The 22,687-nt window shown below is 59.0% G+C and overlaps 1 protein-coding gene across 1 annotated transcript; it reads right to left on the reverse strand.

Moving 5' to 3' along the window:
- Positions 1-37: 37 nt before the first annotated feature.
- STXBP1 (syntaxin binding protein 1) lies at positions 38-22,398 on the reverse strand. Its single transcript, XM_059864852.1, has 19 exons — positions 22,236-22,398; positions 11,474-11,523; positions 11,274-11,355; positions 10,503-10,579; positions 10,228-10,306; positions 10,015-10,118; positions 9,179-9,327; positions 8,772-8,856; positions 8,475-8,605; positions 7,874-7,981; positions 7,707-7,767; positions 7,065-7,130; positions 6,847-6,927; positions 6,616-6,754; positions 6,357-6,466; positions 6,146-6,247; positions 4,682-4,767; positions 3,754-3,908; positions 38-1,714 (listed from the first exon to the last, which is right to left on the reverse strand). Exons 1-19 carry the CDS (start codon positions 22,270-22,272, stop codon positions 1,632-1,634), a joined length of 1,785 nt encoding a protein of 594 aa, XP_059720835.1. The 5' UTR covers positions 22,273-22,398; the 3' UTR covers positions 38-1,631.
- Positions 22,399-22,687: the final 289 nt, after the last annotated feature.

Genomic DNA, 22,687 nt, shown 5'->3' on the forward strand with positions numbered 1-22,687 from the left:
TTCCTGGCCCTGAGGGAGCAGCAGAGCACAGCCCCAGTTGCACTAGGGATGGAGATCGCTTTTATTTAGTCACTCGAGTGCTTTAGTACAGAAGAACAGATATACAGAGATGATACATGTTTGTGCTTCAACACTTTCAAACATTTAGATTCCAGTAATTTCAAGGTAAACAAGTTCCAAGACAGACTAGATTATTTTTTTTTAAAGTTTTCCTTTTTGATAAATTATTTTTTATATAAATAACTGTAACAGAAAAAATAATAATAATAATAATAATGTCCAACATACAAGATCCTGAAGCATTTGCATTGCTAAACCAAAGAGGAACAGAAACGGGCTGGGAGACCAAAGGGGAACCAACAAATATCAGTGCAATGATACAGCCTTTGCCCTAAAAATATATATTTAACTTTATGGGCAAGGAGCAGACGGGAAGGGAAGGGAAAGGGGGGGCTAACCACCAACGAGGCAAGAAAGAGCAATTTTAGGGTAGGAAAAGGGGGCTCACAGCCTTCAGGGGGAAGAGAACAAAACCATAGACCCCAAAATATTGCAGTGCATCTAAAGGCAAGGGACAGGGGGCAATCCAGGGGCGTCAAATAAAAACCCAACGAAAATCAGAGGTTTGGGGAAATCACTATACACCAAGCTCGTAAGAACGTCACAAGACACAGTCATTAATATACACAGAGTCCAGAGGGTTTGGGGGGCCTGGGGGGTTTGGGGGGCCCCAGAGGGTTTTTGGGGAGGGCCCAGAGGGTTTTCGGGGGTCTCAAGGTGACGGCACGCTCAGAAACGCTTCACCACGGGACGACACGAGTGGAGCTGGGCATGGGCACCGAGCTCCTGTGGGGATGGATGGAGAGAGGTATCCATGGAGAGATAGCACAGATATATATATATATATAAAATAGCTTTTTATTTTATATATATATTTTTTTTTTTTTTGAAGGAATTCCCAGAGAGGGAGGCAGGGCTGCAGCAGGGCTATGCAAGCGGACGGGCCCCAGCTCCCAGTTTTGACCGGTTTGGTCCCTTTTCACATGGGAATTACCACGGTGTGAAGCGTCCTGGCTGCACTCCCACACCACTCCCAGCCCAAAGTCCCACCCAGATGTTGGCATGCACATCTGGAGCACCCACCGCCCCAAAAGCCGTGGGACAGACGGTGGTGCCAGCCTGGTGCCCACCTAAGCAGCACCAGGACCAGTGTGGGGTGTCCGTCCATCTGTCCTCCCGTCCACACAAGACCCCAGTGAGGAGCATTCCCCAAAAAAATGTTTTTCTATCATTTTCCCCACCATATTCACTAGCAATGGGCAGATGGTTACTCAGCAATGAGTTCCTGGGCGCTTCCCACAGCTGCAGCTACAAATATATAGATTTTTTTTTTTCCTTTTTCTCTTAAACACAATGCATCCATTTTCTTAATATATATATATATAATTTTTTTTTTTGGCTGTAATCCCCTCCCTGTGGATAAAATGAGATGGGGGAGGCGCTGGGAGGGGAGAAGGGGGATCAACACAAGAACAAGAGAGAAGCTGGGGCCCACTGGGTGCAGGGTGGCACCCGGGGCCAGGCGCCCGGCAGGGACGTGGGTCGGCATCGAGTGGTGACAGCGTTTCCTTTTAACTGCTGCTCTCTTCCTCTGTTTTATTGAGTTTCTTCAGCGTGTCCAGCAGTTTCTGTGGGGTGAGGATGTGCGTGGACCCTGTGGGAGCAGAGGAGAAGGGGTGCAAGGGGATCAGTGATGGCTTTGGGAGCCCGGCCCATCCCCGCTGTCCCGGGTCCCCCTTACCTGGCGGCGCCAGCCTCGCGCCGCTGGAAATGCTTGCGAGGAAATGCAGTCTGTGGGGAGGGGGTGGGCTCTGGGGGCATGGAGAACGGGAAAAGGAGGAGAGGAGGAGGAATGGAGGCGAGGGATGGAGCTGGCAGGATGAGGCAGGGGCCGGGAGGAGGTGGTGCAGAGGGTTTGTGGCACTGGGGTCACTGCGGGACTCACGGGGGATGCAGGAGGCACTGCTGGGTGCAGGGGTGGAGATGTAGGGAACAGTCAGCATGGAGGGACCTTCCCCAGGTCTCCCAACCTGCACGGAGTATCCTGGGGACAGAGAGGTGGCCCGGAGGGGTGGGACAGGACAAGGAAAACAAAAGGCTCTCGCCTTCAGCTGGCCCTCGTTCAGGGGTGCCCCAGCACGGCGCCAGTGGGGGTCCCACCATGCTGCCCCCACTGGCTCAGCCCCACAGTCACCCTGGCATGGCAGGGACGAGCACAGGGGGCGTGCTGGGATGCCACTCACTGGTGAAACCGGCAGGAGCTGAATCCCAGAGCAGGGTTTGGGGGTCTGCAACACCACGAGGCTCCTGCCTATCCAAGAGCAAACCTGAGCTGAGTGGGACTCCAGCCCCAGGGCACCCCAGAGCTGGGGGGTCCCAGCAGTGCCCAGCCCATGGGGATGGACCAGGATGAGTGCTGGGGTCTCCACTGCTGCCCCTCTCCCCCAGACCGCTCCAGCCACTCCCAGGGTGGAATTTGGGAGCTCTGTCCCCCCCCCTTCATGGGGCAGGCAGGGCCCTGACGCCTCTGGCCCTGGTAAGGGGGAGCTCATGGCATGAAGGAGCTGGCCAGGGGACATGGCTGAGAGGTGATGGATGCTTTTCCACCTCGTCGGAGGAACCGCAAGCATTTTCTAATCCAAGAACCCAACAAATCCCAAAACAATTAAAAAAAAGAGGAATGGAATAATCAAAGAAAACCCTTCAGGGAGGAAGAGTTTCTTTTTCATTAGTAAGCTGCCTTTACTTGGTTTCTTTGGCTCACTCCATTGCTGGAGCCTGATCCTCAAATGATACCCTAGTGGAGTCCCTGAAGTCGGGGTGCCTCAGGTCCATGAGAAATTTGGTGGGAGTGAGAATGTGAGTAGAACCTGCAGGAGAACAGAGCGGGGCTGATGGCTGCGCCGAGGCTCCCCCACCACCACCACCAGCTGCCTCTGGGGGGAGGAAGAGGAAGGAGGCAGGCGGAGCTCGGAGCTTCAGAGGCACATGCAGGGGATGGACCCTGGAGAGAGGCGGGATGAGACGGTGACAGGCAGGATGGAGCTGGGATGGGTGTCCAGTGACAGGGACATACCTGGGGCAGCAGGAGGTGATGGAGACTGGGATGCTGCTCCCCAGGAGCAGAAGAGATGCTGGGGAGAGGCTCCACCAGGCATCAGATCAGATGGTAAAGGACACCTGCCTGTGCCCTACAGGGTGTGTATCCAAGCTGTGCTTCCCAGAGGAATTTTAAGGACCTAAGAGCTCCTTGGTGCTAGAGCATCCACTGTGTCCTCTGTGCCTGACCCACAGCTCCCCTGGGAGCAGAGCTGGGAGCTGACCCTGACCACATCCTGCTGCATGACCCTGAAAAACCTGGTTCCTGTTTGCACCCCTCTTCATTTTGTACTTTTCTTCCTGTAATGACCCCAAAACCGAGGAGCAATCCGAGCTGCCAAACCTCCCCTCTCCCCCAGCCCTGCTCAGACAACACCAGCCAGGAGATGTGAGAAAATAGAAGCAAAAATGAGGATGTTTGGAGTGACACAACCCAGATGGGGAAGAAGGGGACACACAGGGGTGACAGGAGATGTCTGGAGAAACCCTTCTGCAGAGTTCCAGCTCCTGCAGGCATCTGGAGCCGGGAATTTGCAGGATGGAGCATGGGATGAGCAGCCAGCGGGAGGGGCCAGCCCCGGGGCCACCACTCACCTATTAGCACCTCCCACTTGCCGCTGGCTTGTGTCACCTCGTAGGCGCAGCGCATCTCGTTCATGCTCACCCCGCCCAGGATGAAGATGATGAGGCGGGGCCCGCTCCGGTACTCCCCGGGGGCCTTGTTCTTGTGCCAGTGGCCGTAGCGGGCACTGGGGAGAGGAAGAGGACGGTGAAGGATGGGCACCACTTCTCAGTGAAATCACACAGGTATTGCTGTTACAGCAGGGCAAGACCAATGTTCAAGCCACGAGTGCTGCTCGCTGTTACAAGGAGGGAAACTGAGGCACCAGGTGTCCAAAGGGAAAATGAGGAATGGGATTCCTAAAGGGAAACTGAGGCACAGGATGCCTGAAGGGAAACTGAAGCATGTGTCCAAGGGGAAAATGAGGAATGGGATTCCTACAGGGGAACAGAAGCACGGGATGTCTGAAGGGAAACTGAGGTACAGGATACCATGGAGGCATGGGCTGCATGAAGGAAAGGTGAGGCATAGGGTGCTTAAAGGGAAACCGAGGCATGGGATTCCTAAAGGGAAACAGAGGCACAGAATGTCTGGAGGGAAACTGAGGAATGGGATGCCTGAAGGGAAGTGAAGGCACAGGATTCCCAAAGGGAAACAGACACAGGACAGCTGTAGGGAAATTGGAGCACAGGAAGCCTAAAGAAAAATAAAGATATGGGGTGCCTGAAGGAAACTGAGACAATGGATTCCTAAAGGGATACAGAGGCACAGGCTGTCTGGAGGGACACTGAGACCTGGGGTGCATCAAAGGAATGCAGACATGAAGTGCCTGAGGGGAAACTGAGGCACAATGCCCTCCGAGCAGCTCCCAGAGCTGCTGCTGGCTGCAGCCCCGGGGGCTGTGTGGGATGGATGGTGACAGTGACCAAGTGGGCACAGACAGGGCAGAGGGGCACCCACCTGACAGCAGTGGTGCTGAAGGAGGCGGAGGAGCGGGTGGAGATGTACGGGTAGTGCTTGGTGTCCAGCTTGTCATCGATGGCATCCTGGGGACAGACAGCCACAGGCCTGGGGTCAGCGAGGAGCCAGGCACAGCCCCAGGCCCCACAGCCCCTCTGCAGGGCTGTGCACAGGATTCCCCTCCTGAGAAGCTCTGGAGCAGGTGCTGAGCTGGAGGTTCCAGCCCTGGGATCCCCCTCCAGCACAAGGCACTCGCTGCCAGGGTCAGTGTCACCCAGGGTCAGTGCCACCTGGAACACTTTGCTGAGGTGCTGCTGGCCTGGGCAGGCTCCTCTGTCCTGGGGGTGAGGCTGAGGGGTGTCCTGGGTGAAGCTACTCTGTGGGGGGGTTTGTGGCAAAGGAAAACAGGAGCTCTGTGCTTTTGGGACCCCAGGGAGCTGTGGCTCTGCTGGTCTGAGGGCAGAGACAGCACTGAACTGCCCAGGGCTATCCCAGTGCAGAGCTCCTGGGACAGCTCCTGAGGACACAGACACAGCTGTACAGAGCCATGCCTGTCCCCTGGCTCTGCTGGGACAGGGGCAAGGCTTTTGACAAGGCCACCCAGCCTTGGTGTCCACGGTGGCACACACACAACCAGCTAAGTTGTTATTGCATTTGTAATCCAGGGATGCTGGGCAAGTCTGCTTTGGGCCATGGAGACTGAGGGGAGACCTCACTGCAGTCTGAAACTTCCTCAGGAGGGAGAGAGAGGGGACAGCTCCCATCTCTGCTCTGGGACAGGGACAGGAGCCAGGGCACGGCTGGGGCTGGGCCAGGGCAGCTCAGGCTGGAGCTCAGGGCAAGGTTCTTCCCCCAGAGGGTGCTGGCACTGCCCAGGCTCCCCAGGGAATGGGCACGGCCCCGAGGCTGCCAGAGCTCCAGGAGCCTTTGGACAGCGCTGCCAGGGATGCCAGGGTGGGGTTGGTGGGGGGCTGGGCAGGGACAGGGACAGGGGCTGGGCTGGAGGATCCCTTCAGTCCCTTCCAGCTCAGGATATCCTGTGGACTCTGATTCTCTGAGTTCATGCAGCACCAGTTGAGTTTCCCATCCCTTCTCAGCAAGTGGAGATCCTGTCCCCCAGCAGGCAGTGACTGAATCCCAGGCTGTGTTCCTCCCTGGCAGAACTGGGGCCACAGGGTGGGGTTGCTGGGTGTCTGTGCAGGGCCAGGGGCTGGATTTGATATTCCTTGGTATCCCTTCCAACTGATCACATTCTGTGATTCTGTGCACCCTACCTGGGGCCAGGAAAGCCTCCCAAAATATCCCAACTGTGCTGCACCCCCAGGCAGGGAGCAGCCTAGAGGACACACGTTCAGAGAGATGTCAGGCTCTGGGCTGGGAGCACCTAGCTCTGGGCAGGTCCGTTCCTGGGTGGCTCTGGGACTCCCTGCCCTGCCCCCAGGCCTGTCCTGGCTGCTGGCTCACCTCCATGATGTCCTTGATCACCGGGGTCCACCGGGACAGCTGGTAGGTCTGCTCGCTGATGCGCTCCTTGCGCTCCGGCTTGCTCCGGCGGCGCAGCGTGGACTGGGCACAGAGCACAGGGACACCCTGAGCCACAGCAGCACCAGGGACAGCCCCAGGCCACCCCGGGGGACAGAGCATAGGGGCAGGGACAGGGGAGGAGGACACTCACGTCTGTGATGATGGGCACCCCGAGGTGGGCCATGTTGGTGATGATCTCGCTGTCCTCTGCTGGGATCTGAGCGTGCTGGATCAGCTTGTTCAGGTTCTCCTCGGTGATTCCTGGGAATGCAACAGGGGGTGTTCTCCTCAGGAATGTCTCAGAGGGGACACAGCCCCTCTGCTGCCACCTTAGGACACTCAGCCTGGTCAGGGAGGCAGAGCTGGATTGTCCTGGCCAAACCTGGATGTGCCAGCCCACACGTCCTCACCGTTCTTCAGGAAGATGTAGAGCAAGATGATGCGGATCTTGTCATAGGTGCTGACATTGCCATCCAGCAGGATGGGGACAATGGCCCTCATGGGGTCCTTGATCTTCTCGCCTTCAGCATCGGTGCCCATGGCCAGGTCCTGCAGGGAACACGTGCTCAGCACCACTCCATGATGGGAGGGTGGAGCTGCACCCCCTGTTCCTGTGGCAAGGTGGGGAAGCTGTTTGGTACCTGCTCAACTCGGCACAGCTTGTCCACAGTGCCCTGGTAGTGCTTCATGCAGTCCTCAGCCAGGTGCAGGTGGGTGGAGTACTGGGGACACAAGAGTGGTCACCTCTGCAGGGCTGGCAGCAGCTCAGGGTCCCTGTGCCACCAGCCATGGCCAGGGGACAGCTGCCACCTCCTGCTCCTGGGTGGGCACAGTCACTGAACACGTATTGTCCCCTTACCTTGCTGAGCTCCTTTTGGTACTGTGGCATCTTCTTCAGCATCTGGGACAGGTCCCTCATGGTGGTCTGTGAGGGAAGGGGACATGGTCACTCACCCTCAGGGACCTGGGGGCCACCAGCAGGGAGTACATGACCCTGCCAAGGACTTCTGTCCCCACGTGAGCCCCCCATGGGGGTTTGGTGACACCTGATGTGTCACTGCCTGGTCTCCCCCCCTGAAGCTGAGAGGCAGGAGGGGTGTGCAGCTCTGCAAACTGGGTGTGGTGGGGAGAAATCCCCTGAGGATCTTTTGGGAGCCTCGTGTGCCTGGCTGGGGCTCTGATGGTCCTTTCAGCTCCTGGCCACCTTTACAGCCTACTGCCACCAGGGTCCCCTCACTGCCACCAACTCAGGGAACGGGGACAGAGCAGCTGCTGAGGGAGGTGATGGACCCTGTGCTGGGGGCAAACTGATCCCTGGGTGCAGAGCTCTCCCACAGCACCCCATTTCCCAGCCCCAGGTGTAGGGCTGGCTCCCCACAGCCATCTCCCCCCACAAGGAACCTGACCACCCCTATTCCTTGGCACAGTGTCCCCAGGAGACCCCACCACGTGCCAGCCCGTGGCTGAGCCCCTCCCCAGCTGGGTGGGTGCATCAGGTCACCTTGTCACCCGTGTTCATCCTCTTGCTGGAAGAAAACTCCTTCAGGGACCGGGTCACCTCCCTGGAGAGAGGAGGAGGGCAGAGCTGTGAGTGAGGAGGGGTCCCCTGGGTGGCAATGCCAAGCCAGTGTCCCAGCCAGGCAGCAAACCAGCCCCAGGGCCACTCACTGGGACACCTCGGCGATGTGTTTGTGGCGCAGGGTGACCCACAGGTCGTCATCCTCATCCAGGAGAACCTCCTTGATCCGGGCCTCACCAATGCCACTGGTCTCGTACCTGGGGTGAGGGGAGGGGTGTCACAGGGGGACAGGGCTGAGGGCACACACAGCCCCCCTCACTGCTGGGTTTAGGGAGCTGGGGGGACACGAGGGCTCTTCCTGGCTGTGCCAGCAGCAAAGTGATTTCAACTGGGATTGACCTTTTCCCTTCTTGGACCCCCTCAACTCCTCAATGTTGGGAAGGGGCTGAGGGCTGAAGGGTGGAAAAGCCTTTTTAGTCCCTGTCCTGCCCACCAGGGCTGCCAAAGTGCAGCACTGGTGTCTCCCAATGGAGGCCTTGTGGAGGATGGCAATGGATGGAGAATCCAATGGATGCAGGACCCAAATGATGGGGAACCCAATGGAGGAGGAACCCAATGGATGCAGGACCCAAGGGGTGCAGGACCCAAGGGATTCAGGACCCAAGGGATGCAGAGATGCCGAGCTCCCAGCTGCTGCTCTAGGAGTGGCCTCAGGGGTGTCACAGGGGGGTGGGGGTGCACTGCACTCACTTGTAGACGTCGTTCTCGATGGGCAGCAGGTCGTAGCTCATGGCCTGGAAGGTGAGCTCGTGCAGCACCGGGGACGCAGGGTCAAAGCCACGGTCCAGGATGAGCAGCTGGGAGCGAGCCTTGTCCGGACCCTGCAGGCACAGCAGAGCCATCAGCACCGGCCTGTGGGCTCCCTCAGCCCCACAGCTGCTCTGGGGTCCCCACTCGGGGTCTGTGGCTGCCACAGGGCAGAGTTTGAGCGGGACTGCAGGAGTGAAGCATCACCCCAGCACCCTCCCCGCTGCCAGCAACGCTCACCTCGCCCATGGTGGGGTCATCGGCCTTGTAGGCGTCCAGCTTGTCCTGGATGAGCTGTGCCAGCATGGCATTGTCCTTGTAATCCCTGGGGGAGGCAGGGGGACAGGTCAGCCCCACAGGGCACAGCACGGGGAGGAGATGTTGGCTGCCCTGTGCAACACCCTTGGCTCAAAGGAGAGCAGGGACCTGAGCAGGTTTTGTTGCCCACTCCCAGCTCTCTTCAACAAGCTCCACTCGGCCTTGGGGCCACTAAAGATTTCAGAATCAAAACACCCCCAGCTCCCCAGACCATCAAGTCTGAGTCTGTTTACACTGAGCATGGCTGTCTGTCCATGCCACCCCACGCTCTGACCAGCACTGGGCACAGCAGCCCCATCCCTGCCCCTGGGTGCCCACACTGGCCTTACCCGCGGTACCGCACGGCTGGGTACTCCTTCAGGGTGGCACAGAGCGTGGCAATCTGCTCTGCCAGGCGCTCCAGGATCGGGTTCTTCATCTGGGCCTTGTGCGGGCTGTAAAAGCTCTGGAAGGAGTCAGCTGAATCCAGAGAATAAACCTGGGGGTGCAGAGGCAGGGAGGTCAGAGGGGAGGGATGTCTGCAGGAGAGCTGCCCTACCCCAGTTGGGTTTGGAGAGCAGATTCATGCCCAGATGGACCCAGCTGAGCCTGGGACCAGCCAGCTGGAGCTCAGAGCACCCCTCAGAATTTGCAGCTCCCAGGACCCCAGCTCCAGCTCCAAGGCAGGATCCCTATCCATGTGTCCCTCCCAGCTGAGCAGAGGAGGCAGAAGACCCCTGCCCTCAGCAGTCACCTGCTCCCAGGCAGGGAAACAGACCTGGGGCCAAGCAGAAACAGTGCTCCCCAGCTGTGCCCCCAGAAAAAAACACATGAAGATGCCAAGGGGTCAGTCCCTAGGAATGCTGAGCATTGAAGGGTTAATGGCACCAAGCAGGTCTGCCCCCTGGTTCCTTTGTCCCCAGCAGGGGCAGATGGCCCAGGGCCAGCTCCCTGGTGTCCTTGGCTGGTGGCAGAGCTGGCCAGCACAGCTGTGGGCACGGGGCCAAGGCACAGCACCAGCTAAATCCCCCACAGGATCAGCCCGGGAAGGCATCTGAGGAGACAGGGAGGGAGCAAGGAGCCAGCTGGGGGTGCACGGCTGTCACACAAACCCTGGTGGGCTGCAGAGGGACCTGGAGCCCTCGCTGGCTGTCCCACAGCCTGCCCCAGCCCAGCCCAGGCTCACCTGGGACTCGGAAGGGAGGAAGGCAATGTTGATCTCAGTCAGGGTTTTGATGACCTTGGCGGCGCGGGATTTCACCAGCTCGTTGAAGAGGGCGTCGGGACAGGCTGTGAGGGGAGGAGGAGGAGGAGGGTGGGGCTCAGCATCTCTCCATCCCTCATCCCTCCCCACCTGCTGGCACCGTTCCAGTGACTGTCCCCCCCTCAGGGTACTCACAGTCAGTGAAGAAGACGTGGGCAGCTCTGTACTTGGAGGTGGGGGGATCCTTGAAATCATTGATGAGGGAGTGGATGGACTGGAAGAGAGAGGGAGCAGCTGGGCTGGGCAGGATGGCACTGTGAGCCACCCTCCTGGCTCTGGGCAAGCTCTACACCTCCATCCCATCGCCCTGCTGGCACCACTGGCGCCAGGATGCTTCCCACGGGCACAGCTGCCCATGCCAGACCTCACCCTGGCCAGAGGCCCTGTCCCTGTGCCCTGCAGGCACTCACCTTCTCGGAGGGGGTGATGAGATACACGGCCTCCAGGCTGGGCAGCGGCTCCCGGCGCTTGTTGATGTCTTCCACAACTTGGGGGGAGAACAGGGATCAGGGCAGGGGGGGCTGTGGGCAGGGCACTCAGCCATGCAGGGCTGCTGGACACCCCGTGGTGGCTGGATAGCCCACGGCCATTGGATTCCCCATGGCAGCCCCTCCACAGCCAAAACACCCCCAGCCACTCGTTGCTGCCCACCCAGGAGCTGGGGCATCCCTGCCCACCCCATCCCAGCCCTGCTGGAGCTGTGGGGGTGGGCACCTGGCCAGGTCCCAGGGGTTCTGTCTTTGCTCCTGCTCCTTTGGTTTATCCTCACATCCCGCTTCACCTGAGCTCTGCTGCCCCAGACAAAACCCCACTATCCCCAACACCTCCCACGATCCAGCCTGGGATTTCCTTCTCCTTCCCAAGTGTTGCAGGGAGCTATTTCATTATCAGGCTGATAAAAAAAAAACCAGCTGGTCCCCTCCTCGAACTGAAGGGCTGCCAGGAGACAAGGTGTTCTAGCTGCTCCAGCCCCAGCAGGCAAGGAGGCACCTGTGGAACTCCAGCCTGGCACCAGGAGCCATCCATGGGCCATGGAGGTGGAGTGGCTCCATCCCAAGTGGGATAGGGCTGGGTGGGGGCTGTGCCAACCGCCCTGTGCCAGCCTGGAGATGCCTTTGTTGGTGCACAGGGAGATCTGGCCCTTCCCACAGGGAATGTGGAGGCAGGGAGGGGGAACTCACTGGTTATGCCCTCTGTCATGATGTCGGTCATCTTGCAGCAGGACGAGAGCATGCGCATGCTCAGCTGGTCCACCACCAGCACCTGGGGACAGGTGAGCACCCTGTGAGCACCCCATGAGCTGGGGACACAGCAGGGCCCTCCCCACCCTGCCCGTTCCCTGCTTCCTCCCCTCCTGGCCCTCCCTGGGTTTGGTGCTCACCTTCCATTCCCCCTTCTTCTTCACTTTCCGGATCACATCGTGCATAATCTCTGCAAGAAAGGGGATGTGGGCAATGGTGAGACCCCAGTCCCTCCTACAGCACCCCAGGGGCTGCACGGGGGGCACCAAACCCCCACCCCTGTGCAGGGTCACGCTGTGCCAGTCACGCTGTGCCAGCCACACTGTGCCTTAACTGGGGATGGAGGAGGGGATGGGGGTGGTTTTGGGGTGGTCACCCCCCAGCCCTGTTTTCTCTCGTGCTTGGCACTCACAGACAGACCCCAGGCTGGCTGAGGGGTCCCTCTGGGGGCCACCCCACGAGGTTCAGTCCTAATCCAAAGTGCTGGGAAAACAACAGCAGCTTAAGAGCTCCTTTTAGAAACAAGAATCAAGCGGCCTGAGCCTGTTCCTTGTAATCCCTCACAATCCCATTTCACCTCCCGTGGCTGCTGGGCTTATGCAACCAGGCAGGACAGCAGCACCCCTGGAACCCCAGGAGCACCCACCCCAAATTCCCCTGCTCCTGCCCCAGGCCATCTCCCTGGGAGATCAGTTCAGGGACATGAGCAGGTGGCAGTGGGACAACTTTTGGGGTTGGGTTGCAGGAAGGGGGGTTCAAGCCTTGCCCTGCTGCCAGCGCTGCCCAAACATCTGTTTTGGGGGAGAGAGGTGCCCCCCAAACCCTGCAGTCCCCTCTGACCCTGGTTTGTGAACCTCGGTCCCTCACAGAGCTGAGCCTGAGGAAAGGAGTCAGTGCCAAGTCCTCACACAGCATTTTCCCCTGGATTTCATCTCTGCAGGGTTTGCTCTGAGCCCCTGGTCCCAGGGACAGGGAAGGAAATGCCAACAAAAAGCCAGTTAAGGAACATCTCTGAACTAGAAAACAGAGGTGTGAGGGAGTCACCCTGCCAGCCTCAGCCCTTGGAGCCTTCCCTGTGGGTCACCCCAAGGGTGCTGCTTCCCTGGGTAAAGCCCAGCAGGGTCCAGAGCTGGCACTGGTGCCAACAGGGATAAAACAGGAGCCTCTGAGTGCTGCTGTCTGTCTGTCCTGCTGCAAAACCTGCAGAAGACCTGGAGCAAACAACCATTCCCACCACTGCACATCCATACCAACTCCTACAGCCATTCCCACCACTGCACATCCATACCAATTCCTACAGCCATTCCCACCACTGCACATCCATACCAATTCCTACAGCCATTCCCACCACTGCACATCCATACCAATTCCTACAGCCATTCCCACCACTGCACATCCATACCAATTCCTACAGCCATTCCCACCACTGCACATCCATAATCCATACCAATTCCTACAGCCATTCCCACCACTGCACATCCATACCAATTCCTACAGCCATTCCTACCACTGCACATCCATCACCTTTCCTGCCCAAAGGTGCCCTTAATAAACAAATCAATCTGCCTGCAGGGAGCCCCAGGAGGACACTGGCCTCGCCCTTGGTCACATCCTTTGGCCTCCCCATGGGGAGAGCAGGGCAGCTCCGTGCTGGGAAGAGGGGATGGAGGGTACCTGGGTACCTGAACTGGGCAGGCAAAGCTGCTGCCTGTGCCCATGTGTGCTGCCCACGTGCACCCACCAAATGCAGCAGGAATTGTCCTCTGTGGGCAGGAGCTGGCAGAGAGGGCTGTCTGTGCACCCCAGTGCTGCTCCCTGCACCCTGACAGCAGGGCACAGCTGGGAAGGAGCTGTGCCAGCACATCCCTGCTCCTCCTGCCATCACTCACTTGGCTCCTGCCCCAGAGCGAGGATCCAGCAACAACAGCACTGTCTGCAAGGCTCCATCATCATCCCATCCCATCAGCTCCATCATCATCCTATCCTATCCTATCCCATCCCACAGGCTCCATCACTCCATCATCCCATCCCACAGGCTCCATCATCCTATCCCATCAGCTCCACCATCACCCCATCTTACAGCCCCATCCTCATCCCACAGGCCCCATCATCATCCCATCAGCTCCATCACCCCATCCCACCCCACAGGCTCCATCCCAGTAAAGCCCAGGGGCCCTGCTGGTGCCCCATGGAAGGGGTCAGCAAAAAGCAGCAGCCAGGAGGAATTTCTGCCCCTCCCTGCAATGAAAATCCAGCTGAGGAAGGAAGGACAGAAGGAGGCTGGGAAGAGCATCCTGTGGCCCAGGGCATGGTGTTCCCATGAGGGAGGAGGGCCCAAGGGCAGGAGATCCCAAGAAGGGCTCCCAAAGTGCTGCCTCAGCCCCCCCAGCATGTCCTGGCTGCGGCAGCAGTTGCAGGGACACTGTGGCTCTGTGGGAACACTGTGTCCCTCCTGCACAGGGATGGGCTGGGCTGGATGGAGGATGTTTCGGGGGGGAGCATCTGCCAGGCTGCAAAAAGTGCTGTCACATCCCCAGCCCGACCCTGGAACCAGGATGGGCCTCTCAGAGCAGGAGCTGGGCACTTCAAAGGGCAATTTCTCAGCTTGGGAGGTTTAGGGTGTCAGTCCCTAAATCCCTGGTCCCTGGGCACACTCATTCCCTACACTGATGTCCTCTCCTGCCCTGACCATGGGTCAGATGTGACTCCAAATTTTGGCTCTCCCACAGGCTGCCAGAGCCAGTCCAGAGCCCAGGCAGGGTCAGGAAAGAGGCAGATCCACAGAGCATCCTCCAAAGAGCTCCAGGGTCCTGCCAAAGGGCACAAACTCCAGCAAAAGCTGGAGACTGGTGTCACATTGAGGGAGATGTGGCCATGAACTTCCCCTCCTGCTGTCCCTGCAGCAGCCATTAAACCCCAGCTCAGGGAGGAGTGCTCTGAACTCCCAGGGGAAATGGGAGGTCCTGAGGCCCCAAGGTCCTCAAGCCATGCTCAGTCCCCTCCCAGAAGTGGTGCTCTCTCACTCCACATCAGCAGGCCAGATGTTGCTGTCCATGTCCTCAAACATCTGGCCAGACAGAGTTTTTAGGATCTATCAGTTGGTGATGCTCACAGCCAAGTTTTTCTTCTTGGAGATAAAACCAGGTTTCAGAGGGGAAAAAAATCCACATGAGCATCCAATCCAGTGCCTCCAACACTTGGCTTGTCTGGACCTACCACATCACATCTGCTTCCTTCAGGCTGAAGGAATTTTAATGACAATTTCTCCCAGGAACAGGGAATACAGACAGCTCTGGATCCTCCTCCAGCACCAGAGGATCAGCTCCATCCCAGTAAAGCACAGGGAGCAGCACATCTCTGCTGTGAATGGAGACCCCCTGGAGCAGTATGGCCCTGAAAGAGTCACCAGGCAGGTGTCATGTTGGAGACCCAGGCTCGTTCTCAGGGTGACACATGCCATGGCCGTGCCCACTGCATCATTTCCAAGCAGGTGACACGCTGGCCTAGTAGGACTTGAGCCCATCCATCCCTCCAAGAGGCTTATCCCACATTATTATACCCTGGCCTTCCCCAGCCCTGCCTTGGGCCTGGAAACAGAGCCAGCCCCAGGTGTCCCACTGGAGCTGGGCAAGGAGGGAGCATCCCTGCCACACCAACAAAGCTGTGTCCCCAAGAGATGGACCCATGCTGGGGTTCTCCAAGAGATGAACCCTTCTATGATGCCCCAAGAAATGGACCCATTTTGGGGTTCCCCAAGAGATGAAGCCATTTTATGATGCCCCAAGAGATGGACCCATTTGGGGTTCCCCAAGAGATGAAGCCATTTTATGATGCCCCAAGAGATGGACTCATTTTGGCATACCTCAAGAGACAGACCCTTTCTGGGATTTCCCAAGAAAGAGACCCTTTTTATGATGGGATGCCCCAAGAGACAGACTCATTTTGGGATGCCCCAAGAAACAGACCCTTTTTATGATGTCCCAAGAGATGAACCCATTTGGAGTTCCCCAAGAGATGGCCTTATTTTGGGGTTCCCCAAGGGATAGACCCCTTTTGGGGTTCCCCCAGCCCATTTCCTGCTTCAGAACAGGCCTGGAAGCTGATGAGCAGCCCTGACCTCCCCTGGTGGGCAAGGGAAAGCCTAAGGCTCCCCTAAAGCCTTGTCCTGGCCACCCCCCAGGCTGGGGATGCAGCAGCAGGGCCACTCCAGCTGCAGGGCTGACCCCAGTGCCAGCAGCCACGGCCAAGCCCTTCCCTCCTGGAAATCCCTGCTGCTCAGAAATGCTCCTTCACTGCCACATCCCAGGACCTCAGCAGTGGCCTGCAGTGGCACAGGAAGATGGAGCTGCTTTACAGATGGGCAGGAATTGAGCTTTTCCCTCTCCTGTGTCTCGGGATCTGTCAGAACCCAGGACATGGCTCTGGCTGCCCTGGAGGACTCGAGACCCTGGCAGGGGGCTCAGAGACCTTGGCACAGAGTCAGAAACACCTGTGCCTTTGATTTTAGCCCATGGAAACAATTACCAACTTTGTGTGAGGAGTTACAAGCCACAAGAGTTTGAGTAGAATGATAGTGAATTTGTCACAGGGTGAAAAAGTAAAATTTTCAGAGTTTTAGAATGGAGGTTGGAGAAGCAAGATGGAAGAATCTGGGCATGTCCTGTCCTTCTCCTTCTTCTTGTCCTCCATCTTCTGCTGTGATGGTGACACTTTTTGATTGGTTTAGAGTAAAGGCAAGCTGTCTAACATAATTGATAAGTATTAGAAAATTATTGTAAATAGAGCACACGTAGTTCTTAGTATAAAAAGCCAACCCCCCCCCAAGGGCAGGGACTGTGCCACAACCCGACCTGCTGGACAGATCTCAGCAGGTCAGAGAAGGAATATAATAGAGAAGAAAAAATAAACAACCTTAAAAAGCAAAACCAACAAACCTCAACTTCTTCTTCAGTCGCAAAACTAAACAAAACCAACTTTCTAATACCTCAAAAATCATCTCAACCACAGAAACCCGAGAGGGATCCCAAATCCCAGGGCAGCTCTGGAGAGCTGGATCATGGCAATCCATGAATCCATGGAATCAGGGTGAGGTTTGCTGGAGTGCCACTTCTCCTAAAAAGCTGTCAGGCTGCATCTCCAGACGGACACGTTTGGCTTTGGGTTGGCCTGGCAACTGCATTTGTGCTGGTTCATTAACTAATTGCTCAAGCCAGTGTGAATGTTGCACTGATCCAAGCACGGAGTAGAGCACGTCCCCAGCTCCAAACAGCCCCAGCTGGGGCTCTGCAGGTGCCACCCCAAATAAAACAGGCAGCAGGGACCTGAGGGTGGCAGGAATGGCCCTCCACGGCCACCAGCACCACCCAACAGATGGGAATCACTGAGAGGAGACAAAACCCACCTGATGTCCCTTAGCACAGCTAAGAACCATCCAGGGATGACCTGAGTCTGGCCACTGCTGTGCCCAAAACCCAAACAAGTCTCAAACTCCTCCCCTTCAGCAGCCCAAGTCCTGAACACCCATTTTTCCCACTGGATTATGCCCACCTGGAAGCCCTCACCCTTCCTGAAGGACACATTTCTCACCCAGGAACCCAGGGATTGGTCCCAGCCGTGTGTTTAACTCCTCCTTTTCCTGTTTGCACTGCCCTCATGAAGGGTATCCACATTTATCCCTGCTGGCAAAGCCCTGGGAGAGCTGCACAGCCTAGGGAGGAGGAAGAGGATGGAGACCTGGAGCTCTTGAACTCTGTAGAAGTTGAGTAACACAGCCAGAAGTGAAAAAGGGAAATGAAATGCATGATCACACCCATGAGCCCTCAGAGTGCCCTGCAGAAACAGAGGAAAATCCACCAGGCTTCCACTGCAGGATCAGGCACAGGGTGATGGTTGGGCTGTCCTGCAGGCCCAGGAGCTGAACTGTGCTGATCCTTGTGGGTCCCTTCCAGCTCAGGATATTCTGTGGCAACTCCAGACAACTTCCTTGGGCCTGCACAAGGAGCTGGGAGCTGAGCAGAGTTTCCCAGCTTGGGTACAATCAGTGACCCACAGCCCTTCAGGTCCCTGCTGAAGGCACCACCCTTCACCAACACTTGTCCTCTTGCTCCAGCTGTTCCCATCCCCAGCAGATGTTGTCCCTGGCTGTGGTGTTTCAGTGCCCAGTGGAGCCCAGAGGTGTCACAGTGTACCTGAGGGGAGGTGACCCCACATTCCTACGTGTGGCCACAACTTTCTGAGCTCGTTCTTCTCTCTGCCTTGAACCAAAACAGAGGAAAACACCAACAAATTGTGGTTCTTTGGTGGGAATCCAGGCTGGGCTGGTCTCCTGTCCCTCAGGGACACCAGGACAGGCTGGAGGGCAGCTGGCATGCGGCTGAGTGGTCCTTGCTGCTCCCTGATCCAAGGCCAAACCATCTGATGGGCTCCACAAAAGCCCCTCCAGCAGAGGTGCCCACAGGTGTGTGCACATTCCCAGGTTCTCTCCCACCCTGGGGGATGTGGGAGCCCACAAATTCAAGCACCTTCAGCCCTGCTCTATTTTTGCACTCTCCAGAGCCAAGCTCCTTCCCCGCACTGTGAGTTGGAGGGAGCAGCATCTGCTCCTCAGCGTGAGACCAAAAGCCTTGTGATGGTGATGATTCTCCTTTGCAAAGTGTTGATTCTGTGGGAAGAAGGAAGGAATCTCTCCTGGGCCACCTTCTTCAAGAGGTGCAGAGGAATCAGACACAGACCTTACTTACTTTTTTCTTTCTAAAAGGAAAAGAGTCTAAATCCTCTCCATTGGTGGCTTTTTTAACCTTCTTGCACATGCAGACACTGGTGGGTGGATGCAGTCCTGCCAAAGTGAGGTTTGTCACTCTTGGTCACCTTCCATGGGCACATATGGGCAGGAGTTTCTCAGCCCCTGTGCAGACTGTGCTCTGGAGACTGAAATTGTTCTGCAATGCCTGAGATGGTGAATGCTGAATTTTACAATGATTTTTTCAAGCTTTTCCAACTTCGAGCCAATAACAGAGGTGAGACAGGGCCTGGTGACAGAGCTACAGCCCCAGCTTTGCCCATTCCTGTACCCACACACCAGGCTGGCACCACAAGGACTCCTGGAATGCAGGAATTGGGAGGATGGCCTGCTCAGGGAGCCACTGGATTCAGGGTCTGCTCCCACCCACGGTGGGGACAGGGTGCAGAGACCTCCTGCACCCTGTCCCCACCCACTGAGGGCACAGCTGTGCCCTGTGCAGGCAAGAGGATGCCATGGGCACCCCTCCAATGGTCCCTGTGCCCTTCGCTGCCTCCTCTTCCTCTCTGCCTGGCACAGCCCTTGCCAGGCCTGGCATGGGCAGCACACCAGCCATGTCCCCTGGGCACTGACAGGCTCAGAACATCCTCCAAGAGCAGCATCTGACCCTCCAAGGCTCCCTGTGCCCAGCAGGGGCTGGTGGCAGCCCTAAGGTGCCCCAAACAGCCGGGCTGAGTCAGGTACCAGCAGGTCCCCAAGCTGTGCCCCAGGCTGGCAGCAGCCCCAGCCCTGCCCTTGCAGGTGCAGCACAACCCAAGCCTGAGTCCCTGAGTCATCCCCAGGCAGGGCTGGACCGTGGAGAGGCCCAGCTGGGGACATGCAGTGACACTGGGCAGCGTCAGACCTTGTCCAGGCAGGATTTGCCTGTGGGGCTCCTGGGCATGGCCCTGGCAGGAGGCACTGGGCACGGGTCAGCTCTGGGGGAGGCTGGGCAGGTGAGGCTGCCCCGTGGGAGGATCACCTGGTGCCCTGGGGGAAAGGTGTTTTCTTGCTGCCTCTGCAAAGCGCTTCCTTATCCCAGGGCTCCTCCGCCTCTCCCATCTGCCCGTGACAGCACCGGGAGCCAGAGGAGCCTTTGGTGAGGCTGAAGGGCTGCAGGGGTTTGGATCCACCATGGAATCACATCCAGCTGCTCCAGCTGCGTGTCCTGGTGTCCTGTGCCAGCCCAGAGCGGTGGCAGGCACTGCACAGGTGTCACCCCTGCAGCAGGGCCTGTCTCTCCTGGCTGCTGACAGTTCAGTGAAGTAAAACCAGCCGCCTCCTCCTCCTCCCCGCTGCAGGCTGCTGCAGGAGAGCCACCACTGGGCTGGGCAGAGGAAGGTGGCCCTGAGAAGATCCAAGGGGGCACGAGAGGATGGGAGGAATGTCCCTGCAGTTGGGGGTCAGGTGAACATTTGGGGATGATGTCCCTGCAGTTGGGGGTCAGTGAAGAGGTGGGAATGATGTCTGAGCAGTTGGGGGCCAGTTGAAGATTTGGGGATGGGTGTTCTCAGAGCTGCCACTCCCAGGTGAGATTTTTTTCCAACCAGCACCAGGGCAGAGGGGCCAGCTCTCCCTGGGAGGGGACAGCGACACAGCAGGAGGACCTGGTCCTCAGGCATCACCTCTGGGGACAAACACACTCAGCTTCAACCCTGTCCAGACAACAGCCAGTCCAGGAGGATGCAGTCACCATGGCTGGACACCTCGGGAAGGTGCAGGAACACCCCCCAGCACACACTCCACAGCTCCGGGGGGTGACAATCTGCTTCTGCCCTTCTCCTCCTGCAGCCCTGGGCCACCTCTCCCACTGCCAGCCGCCTCCAACCTCATCAGAGGCCTCCAAACCCCATCCTGCTATGGCACCAGCTGGTCAGAGGAATAATCCAGGTCTGGAGGGAAGCCAGGGCAGAATGCAGCTCGGGAGGGGGGGCTGGCAGAGCGAGCCATGGCAACGTGGCAGCATCCTCCCCATCCATCCTTCCCTTCCTGCTGGAGAAGGAGCCCACAGGAGATGTCCAGCCTCAGGGTCAGCCCCAGGCTTGGCTCTCCGGCTCCTCAAGAGCAAACATCTCCTGCAGGAAAACCTGCGGGGAGTGCCAGGCTGGCACAGCCCAGGAAATCTCGTGCCAGCGCCCAGGGACAGGGCTCTGGGGACCCTGCTCCCAGCTCTGGGGGAGCAGCTCCAGCTGGAGCAGCCCCCCAAGGCAGGCTGATGCACCAAGCCCAGGAGCTCCCCGTGGGGGGCTGAGGAGCACCCGGATCCCGGCGGGGACCCCGGGGTGCCCCCCCGGTGCCACCCCTCGCTGCTCTGCAGCATTCTGCCTGCACAAACGCGGCTCCCCCCTCGCAGCCACCCACGCGTCCCTGCCAGCCCGGCTCCGGCGCTGCTGCCCGGCTCCCCATTATCATTTCCAGCCGGGAATGATGTTTTTCAAGGAAAGAACGGAGCGGTTTGTCACTAAACCCTGAAGGGGAGGATTAAGTCAGATTTCCCTGATGCTGCCTGGAACCTCTCTGAGCGTGTGTGTGTGTGGCTGTGCTCTCTCCCAGCGCAGAGACAATGAATGGAAATAAGGGACACGCAGTGGCGCTGGTCTCTGTCCCCTCTCGGGCGAGGGCACCGCTTGTGGCCCTGCCAGACGTCCGAGCCCCCCTTCCCCATCCCCCCGGGCTGGGGGCAGCCCTGTCCCCCCTTGGGGACCAGCCTCCCCAGATCCAGCCCAGCAAAGCCCCCGAGTCCCCCCTCCCCAGCGCTGCTCCTGCACCACAGCCACACCGGGACACTGCCCTGCCTCTCCCGTCCATTTTGGGCTCTGGCCCCGCCGCAGAGCCCGGGCTGGGCGGGGGGATGGCGCAGCCCCCCATCCCCGCGGCAGGTGACACCGGCAGGGTGGCAGGGCCGCGCATCCGTGGGGATCCCCCCCGTTTTCCCCCCTCGCCATCACCACCCACCCGATCACACCACCGGCCCGGCCGCGCCATCTGCAGCGGGCGCGGGAGGGCGGGGGGATGGCCACGGGCACGGCTGGCACGCCAAAAACACCCCCAAAACCAGCGAAAAATCCAAAAAAACACCGAGATCCGGCCGCGGCCGGCCACGGTGCCACGGAAATAAACCCTGCGAGAGGCGGGGAGGAGGAGGAGGAGGAAGGCTCATGGCTGCGGGGGGAAGTTCCCACCGGTTCCTGCCCTTTCATTTTCTTTTTTTTTTTTTTTTTTCTATAATGCGGAGTTTTTTCGCCTTAATTTCGCCCCGGGGAAAGGAGCGCCCCTCCTTCCTGGTCCAGCCTCGTGTGTTTTTGGAGAATAACCCCCCCTCCTCGTTTCCCCCCGGGAAAATATCGCCTTGCACCAGCCGGGAAGGAGGAAGCGGAGCCGGGGACGATGGGGCCGTGCCCCCCCCGCGGCTCCCGGCGATATTCCGGCCGGGAACAGCGCGGGGGAGCGGGACCCCCGGGGCAAGGGATGCCCGGGGAGGGGGGACACAATAGGGGCACCCCCGAGCTAAGGGAGCAAAGGCACACTCGCGAAAATAATAATAATAATGATAGGAATAATAATAATAATAATGCAATACAGCCCAGTGTTTGAGCGGGATTTGCTGCAGACAAAGCGGGAGGGCCCGGCCTGGCACTGCGCTGGGGGAGGGTTTGGGGGGTCTGCACCCCTCTGTGACCCTCCTCGGGGCTCAGCCTCCCGTGGGGGGAGACCCCTGGGCCCTTTGGGGGACTGGGGGCCACGGGGGTCGAGGGGGGGATAAAACAGAGGGGGGTTCGAGCGTCACCGGCTTCCTTGTCACCCCCCCGCTTTTCCACCGTCTCCCCGTCACCAATTCCCCCCCTCCCCCAGCACTGCAGAAAAACCCCAAACACCGGCAAAAATTCAACAAACACACCCCGGAAGGTGACAGCACCCCCGACCCCCGCAGCCCACAACGCCCGCGTGTCCCCACGGGGGTGTCCCGTGTCGCCGTGTCCCCCCCTCCCCCCGAGGGTCCGTATTGCGCATCCGCAGCATCCCCCCCACCCCGGCCGGGGCAGCCCGCCCGCTCCGACCCCCGCCCCCGCGGCTTCCCCGCGCTGCCCCCCACCCCCAAAGCCCGCGGGGGGCGCGGATCTTACTCTCTCCCACCACAGCCTTGAGTCCGATGGGGGCCATGTCTCCGTGCCGGGGGGGGGCCGCGGCTGGGGCGGTTCAGGGGGGCACCCAGGGGCGCGCACGGCCGGGCGAGGCTGCGGGTGGCGGCGCGGGGATGCGGAGGGCGGAGGGAAGAGGGAGGAGGACGGTGGGGGGGTCGGGGGGGCGCGGGGGGGGCGGTGCGGCGCGCTCAGCTGACCGGGGCGGGGCTTGAGGGCCTGCGTCATCGGCCACGCCCCGGCCACGCCCTACCAGGGCCACGCCCCGCGCCGCAGAGCTGCGCCCGCCGGCTGCGCCCCCTGGCAGGCGGGACCTGGTACTGCAGCGGTGGCACCCGCGCGGGGACAGAGGGACACGGACGGACTGGGGGACACACATAGACAGGGGGACACACATAGACAGGGGGGAACATACGGACAGGGGGGAACACACGGAC

This window comes from Haemorhous mexicanus, chromosome 21, assembly GCF_027477595.1.
Source record: "Haemorhous mexicanus isolate bHaeMex1 chromosome 21, bHaeMex1.pri, whole genome shotgun sequence".
Taxonomy (NCBI): Eukaryota; Metazoa; Chordata; class Aves; order Passeriformes; family Fringillidae; genus Haemorhous; species Haemorhous mexicanus.

Bases quoted from the DNA above. Each gene is read 5' to 3' on its own strand.
- STXBP1 (XM_059864852.1), bottom strand. From the start codon at position 22,272: ATGGCCCCCATCGGACTCAAGGCTGTGGTGGGAGAGA. The intron at 10,119-10,227 runs GTGAGTACCCTG...CTCCCCTCACAG, and splicing joins CCACGTCTTCTTCACTGACT to CCTGTCCCGACGCCCTCTTC. The intron at 8,606-8,771 runs GTGAGCGTTGCT...CTGTGCCTGCAG, and splicing joins ATGACCCCACCATGGGCGAG to GGTCCGGACAAGGCTCGCTC.